This window comes from Rattus norvegicus, chromosome 14, assembly GCF_021556685.1.
Source record: "Rattus norvegicus strain SHRSP/BbbUtx chromosome 14, alternate assembly SHRSP_T2T, whole genome shotgun sequence".
In the NCBI taxonomy this organism is placed as follows: Eukaryota; Metazoa; Chordata; class Mammalia; order Rodentia; family Muridae; genus Rattus; species Rattus norvegicus.
The window spans coordinates 84,795,618-84,802,639 of NC_141547.1; the positions used below are offsets into that span (position 1 = coordinate 84,795,618).

The following is a 7,022-nucleotide window of genomic DNA, read 5'->3' on the forward strand; positions in this document are numbered from 1 at the left end:
TCGGCTGTACTAGGGACCGATGTGGCGCCGGACATTATAACGTGGTCGGGCTATGGTAACGATCTGTGAGACTCGGTTTGGAAATCTGGCCTGAGAGGAAAGCCTGGCATTCCGGGTAAAAGTCTCAGCTGTGTGGGGACGCGTCTGCCGAGGACCCTGGACCCTGGACTTCAGCAACCGGCTGTCTCTACCGTCCACCCACCCTAAGGCCCAGCTCGCACGGCGAACAGCTGGGCAGCCACGCTGGACACTCACCCCGCCCGCGTTGAGCCCGCCCCCGGGCCTGCAGGACCAATAAACGATGAATACAGCCGCGCGTCACGCAGCACAGGCCAATCGCAGACGGCCACGACCCTAGAAAGGCTGGGCGCGGCAGGCGGCCACGGGGCGGTGGCGGCGCTGGCGTAGACGTTTCCTGGCTATGGTGGTGGTGGCAGCGGCGCCGAGCGCGGCCTCGGCGGCCCCCAAAGTGCTACTCCTATCTGGTCAGCCCGCCTCCGGCGGCCGAGCGCTGCCGCTCATGGTTCCGGGCCCGCGAGCCGCAGGGTCGGAGGCGAGCGGGACACCGCAGGCTCGCAAGCGGCAGCGCCTCACGCACCTGAGCCCGGAGGAGAAAGCGCTGCGGAGGTGGGCCCGGCGGGCGGGACTGGGGCGCGGGGCTGCAGGATCGGGACCCTCTCGTGTGTGCCAGCCGGGCGGGCTCCTCACGGTGGGTTAGATTCGCCTCGAAAGCGGGACTGAGGTGGCAGCCCCTCCAAAGTTCTGTGTCGGGGGTGTGTGCAGGAACGCCCGACACAGGTACAGAACGTGCCTGACGCCCATTCTACTGCAAAAACTTGCTCTTTGTGGCAGTAGGGCCGGAGACGCTCCAGCTGTCATTGCAGCCACTTGGGAACTCAACCCTGGGAACCGAGTCAACAGCCTCCGGCATCCCGAGAGTTGGGCTTGGGGAGGGACAGTTGGTAGCGCCCCTGCCGCTTTCATGGATGTCGCTCAAGCAAGGAGCCTGTAGGACGGAATTGGAACCAGAAAGTAGCGGGGGAGGAGGGAAGAAGCTTATGACGCAACGGGAATGTGTCAGCCCGGTGGTAAAATGAGATCCGGGCGGACAGCCACTCGGGAGAGAATCAAGCAAGTCTTCAAGGTCTGTGGACAGAAAGCTCTGTGTGTGTGTGTGTGTGTGTGTGTGTGTGTGTGTGTGTGTGTGTGTGTGTGTGTGTGTGTGTGTGTTTTGAGAGGAGTCTTCAAGAGTGTTTACCACTGCTAAGCCTTATTCTGTAAAGCCAACGAAAGCACCAGCTGGCCACGTTTACAAATGGAAGGCACAGGAAAGCTGGAGATGACTCAGATATGTTCTTTGTCTCCCCCTCCCTCAAGGAAACTGAAAAACAGAGTAGCAGCGCAGACTGCGCGAGATAGAAAGAAAGCCCGGATGAGCGAGCTGGAGCAGCAAGTGGTGGATTTGGAAGAAGAGGTAAAGGGACTTAAGGCCATGCTTTTATGCCTTGCATCTCAGGGCCCATCGTAAGCTGCTTCAGCCCTTTACACTACAACTCAAAGTGCCGTTTAAAGTTTAACCAGCCTAGCAGATAGGCGGTCATGACTCACCCTGGGCAGCTAGATTTCTATCCATAGCCTGGGCAGACGCTAGCTGGGGTGGATAGATCATTGATTGTTTAAGCTGTAGCGCCTCCTGGCTTTGCCATAGGCTCACCAAAGCTGCCCTTCCTTCTAGGTTTCGACCACTAACCAATCTTAGCAAGAACTGTTGTTCTTTTGAAAGTTTTAATCGTCACCTGGTTCTTACAGTGTGGGCCTTATCAATAGCATTTTTTTAAAAAGCCAATTGTGAGGTATAGCCCACCACCCTTACTGAATTGTCACTTAGCACAGTCTTAAGTATCCTTAGAGCATTTTCAAAGAGCTTGTTTTAGGTGATCTTTCCTGTCACACCCGCCCCTTCCCTTACATCCTTCCACCCCTGCATCCTTTCTGCTATCAGTGCCCCTTTGTGCCCCCTCCACCCCAGCATCCTTTTACCCTTTTGGGAGATGCTTTAGTTTTTACGTTTAGTTAACTTTAGCTATTTCTAGCTTTTTTAGGCATTGCCTCATTTGCACCCACTTTTTTATGCGCACGTGCGCCCTGGTTTGAGTTTGGGTCACCTCACTTAATATATTTTCCAAAGTTATACATTTTCCCTGCCAATTTTCCTTATTTATTTATTTATTTATTTGGTTCTTTTTTTCGGAGCTGGGGACTGAACCCAGGGCCTTGCGCTTCCTAGGTAAGCGCTCTACCACTGAGCTAAATCCCCAGCCCCAATTTTCCTTATTTTTAAACAGATGAGTACTATCCCACTGTATGGGTGCACCACACTTTCATGGTTCATTCGCCATCTGTTGATGGGCATTTAGGCTGCCCCATTTCTTTGCTACTGGATCACTACCACATATATCTACACTTGCCCGTTCAAGATGGGATGGTGAATTACTATTGTTTGTGACACCATTGATAACACTCGCTTTGTTTTTCTTCAGAGATTGGCCTTGAGGAAACTGTTCTTCTGCCTGCTTGAGCGCTCAATGGCAGTTTTTTGGGAGACAGCTTGATGTATTCCCAGGCTGGCCTCTAACTTGCTGTGCAGCCAAAGATGACCCAAAATTTCTCTTGTTGCTATGTCCCAAGAGCTGGGATTCAGGCATGAGCCACCCACCCTTGCTAGTTTTATGCAGAACTGAAGGTGGAACCCAGAGCTTCAAGCCTGGTAGGGCAAGCATTCTACCAACTCACCTATACCGTTAGCCCCCAGGGACGCAGTGACACAAGCATAGAATTTACCAGGTCAATAAGGAAACCAACTGTAGCAAAACTTCACGTTTTAATAGCCTCTTCTGCATTTTCTTACAGAACCAGAAACTCCAGCTAGAAAATCAGCTTTTACGAGAGAAAACTCATGGGCTTGTGATTGAGAACCAGGAGTTAAGGACACGCTTGGGGATGGATGCCCTGGTTACTGAAGAGGTCTCAGAGGCAGAGTCCAAGGTGAATCTTGTGATTTACCAGATTCGTGTTCTTGGCCTCCCACCAAATCTGTCCTCTTTGCCTCTTTGAGACAAGGTCTTAATGTCTAATTTTGGCTGGTCTTGAACTTGTGTCGTGTCTTCTGCTTCTGAAGTCGTGGGACTACAGGCCCCATGCTTAACTGACCAAACCTGAAATTTTCCGTTTCCTTGAACTGAACTTCTTCTTGCCTTAGTTTCCCAAGGGCTGGGATTACAGGTATGAGCAAGTGGCTTGCTTGTTGGCCTTTTTTTGGGGACAGGGTCTCATGCAGTCCAGATTGGCCTCAAACTTGCTGATAACCCTCCCATCTCCACCTTCCCAAAGTTTCCACTACAGGCAGATGCTACTTGGTTTGGTTATGTAGGTGTGTATATACACAGGGGTGTGGGTTTGTACACATCCCTGCTTACGTAGAGGTCTGAGGAAGGATGTTAGATGTTTTACCCTTTTCCTCCTTATCCCTCTGAAGCACAGTGTCTCACTGAATCTGGACCTAGGCTGGTGGCCAGTAAGCCCTGGTGAGCCTTTTGTCTGTGCCTGCCTTGGTGCTGGAGATTTGAACTTGGGTCTTCAGGATTGCACAGCAAGCACACTTATGTTCGGAGCTACCTCCCCAGCTCCTTTCTCGACCTTCGAAGAACAGAGACTCACAGCTGCCTTGTGTATCTATCCTTGGTGACATTTAGCTGTTTACTTACTTTGGTCTTTCCTTCCAGGGGAATGGAGTAAGGCTGGTGGCCGGGTCTGCTGAGTCCGCAGCACTCAGACTACGTGCGCCTCTGCAGCAGGTGCAGGCCCAGTTGTCACCTCCCCAGAACATCTTCCCATGGATTCTGACGCTGTTGCCTCTTCAGATTCTGAGGTAGAGCTCGCTCTGCTTTACTAAACGCTATGTGACTGGCTCATTCCGTAGTATCTAAGTGGCTGTGGCACGCCTAGCCGGGCAAATGGAGAACTTAGAGTTGGTGGGGTTAGGGGTAAGTGGTCACTTTCCAGGTCTTCAGTAGATTATGTCATGGAGTAGGGGTAAGGGGTTCTGGTGGGTGGGTCCTGTGATCTGAGAGCATAGGCCCTAAGTAGCATTGTGGGACCCAGTACTAAGAGTATTCCTGGTAGATTTGACTCACATTCATTCTAATAGTGAACTCTTTTGTGTTTTGCCTCTTGTAGTCTGATATCCTTTTGGGCATTCTGGACAAGTTGGACCCTGTCATGTTTTTCAAATGTCCTTCCCCAGAGTCTGCTAATCTGGAGGAACTCCCAGAGGTCTACCCAGAAGGACCTAGTTCCTTACCAGCCTCCCTTTCTCTGTCAGTGGGGACCTCATCAGCCAAGCTGGAAGCCATTAATGAACTCATTCGTTTTGACCATGTATACACCAAGCCTCTAGTCTTAGAGATCCCCTCTGAGACAGAGAGCCAAACTAATGTGGTAGTGAAAATTGAGGAAGCACCTCTAAGCTCTTCAGAAGAGGATCACCCTGAATTCATTGTCTCAGTGAAGAAAGAACCTTTGGATGATGACTTCATTCCCGAGCTGGGCATCTCAAACCTGCTTTCATCCAGCCATTGTCTGAGACCACCTTCCTGCCTGCTGGATGCTCACAGTGACTGTGGATATGAGGGCTCCCCTTCTCCCTTCAGCGACATGTCTTCTCCACTTGGTACAGACCACTCCTGGGAGGACACTTTTGCCAACGAACTTTTCCCCCAGCTGATTAGTGTCTAAAGCCACCCACCACTGGGCTCCTTCCCTGATCATCACACTGCCTAGAGGATAGCATAGGCCTGTCTGCTTCACTAAAAGCCAAAGTAGAGGCTATCTGGCCTTATAAGAATTCCTCTAAAGTATTTCAAACCTCTTAGATGACTTCCAAGTATTGTCTTTTGACACTCAGCTGTCTGAGGTCTTCAAAGGTATTCCAATACTACAGCTTTTGAGATTCTCATTATCTTAAAGGTGGTAGCATGCTCTAAATCATAGGGAAAGTCATCTGACAGTTATCGTTCAGCCTGGCTATGTAGCCGAGGCTAAGCTGAAACTTGTGACCCTCTTGACCCCACTCCCAAGTGCTGGACTTTACCAGGTGTGCAGCTCCACACCGGCCTCTTCACATGTCCTGAAGTAGACATGAGAGTCACCAGTTCTTTCTCTCCTCCCCGCCCCACAGGTTTCTTTTGTTTCCTTCTACAAGCAGAGAAACAGCAACCTGAGGGGCCTGTCCTTCCTTATGTCCAGTTCAAGTGAAGATCAAGAATCTTTGTAAAATTATTGGAAATTTACTGTGTAAATGCTTGATGGAATCTTCTTGCTAGTGTAGCTTCTAGAAGGTGCTTTCTCCATTTATTTAAAACTACCCATGCAATTAAAAAAGCAACGCAGCATCCCCGTTGAATGATTTTAGGGCTGTTTATCTTTATCGTTTGCTAGGGGAGTAATTTCTCATCTAAAGTGAGCACACCACTTTTTTAAAAGTCAGAGAGCGGGCTGGGGATTTAGCTCAGTGGTAGAGCGCTTACCTAGGAAGCGCAAGGCCCTGGGTTCGGTCCCCAGCTCCGGAAAAAAAAGAACCAAAAAAAAAAAAAAAAAAAAAGAATTATTTAAAAAAAAAAAAAAGTCAGAGAGCTTTTTCTTCTGGCCAGTTGACACCTTTTTTCGGGGGGAAGGGTATTAAAACTAAGATGTGCACACTGGAGAAGTATACATGTTATACCACTGAACTTTTTACATTAGTGTTTCGCTATGATCAGACTCCCCGCTTAACTCTTGACAGGTTTAAGCTGAGTAAATGAGGGACCAACTAGAACCAGCTATAACTTGCAAAGGACTCCAGACTGTCTCTAGCAGCTGAACGTCTGCCAGGTGTTTTCTGTGCACTGGCAAGTTGCACCTTTGGAAAGGTTTTACTCCCTCACTGAATCTTAGTGTAGGCTGGGGGTGGGTATCTTATCTAGCATGCATGCATGAAGCCTTGGTTCCATCCCTAGAATGGAGACAAGCAAATTTATTCAGGAAGAAATCAACTATGAAACTTCAAAGACAATGGCCTCATCCTCACTGTGCATTCTGCCCTGGCAAAAAACCTCATTTTTCACTGATACAGGAGGAATTCTGGGAGTCTAGTCAGTAGGTCCAAGCAGGGAAAGCAGGGCACGGCTGCAAATACAAACTCAGGTGTTGACTGCTACGACAGGAAGGGTTTCCATGTACACACCTCAGGGTAAGGACCTGGCTGGCAAGTTCGAAGCTCAATCCTGTGCTCAGCAACACAAACTCATTTGGGCCAGGTTACAGTGTTGTGACTGAAAGCTATTCATGAATGCTTGGGGACCAACACCTATTTAGGGGTTATATAGGCAGATTTATTTACTTCTGTCCACAGAGCTGAAGTATTTCTAAGTTAAAACTTCGCTCACTTACATTTAATAACATCACATTGAAGTGGCTGCTGTACTAACAGGATGGGACGATGTAGATTTTCAGGGTTTCATTTCCTGTACAGATGGCCAGAAAAGATACACTGATCAGCTTTGAGAAAACACCTGGTTTTCAAGAACATTTTCATACTGAAACACCAAGCTGCCTGGCTAGATCTTAAAATCCAACCTTTTTACTCTATGAAACTAATACCCGGGGTTGGGGATTTAGCTCAGTGGTAGAGCGCTTGCCTAGGAAGCGCAAGGCCCTGGGTTCGGTCCCCAGCTCCGAAAAAAAGAACCAAAAAAAAAAAAAAAAAAAAAGAAACTAATACCCTATTAATGTGCTATTCCAAAACTCAGACTAAAGGTGCAGGCAATGGCTGCAGACAGAAATCCCTGGGCCTCATGAACAGCGAGGTATCAGCCTCACTGCTTTTCTATCAGACAAGCCACTGCAGCTAGACAGCACCCAGCCTACTCCAAGAGTACTTCAAGGGGCTGGGGATTTAGCTCAGTGGTAGAGCGCTTACCTAGGAA

At 49.1% G+C, this 7,022-nt stretch overlaps 1 protein-coding gene across 2 annotated transcripts; it reads left to right on the top strand.

The window, feature by feature from the left end:
• The first annotated feature begins 397 nt into the window (after positions 1 to 397).
• Positions 398 to 5,469, top strand: Xbp1 (X-box binding protein 1). Of its 2 annotated transcripts, NM_001271731.1 has the most exon segments (6): positions 398 to 627; positions 1,378 to 1,474; positions 2,911 to 3,045; positions 3,783 to 3,821; positions 3,848 to 3,928; positions 4,237 to 5,469. In NM_001271731.1, coding segments are annotated over 6 exon segments (1,116 nt in total). In that variant the 5' UTR covers positions 398 to 421; the 3' UTR covers positions 4,795 to 5,469.
• The last annotated feature ends 1,553 nt before the right edge of the window (positions 5,470 to 7,022 follow it).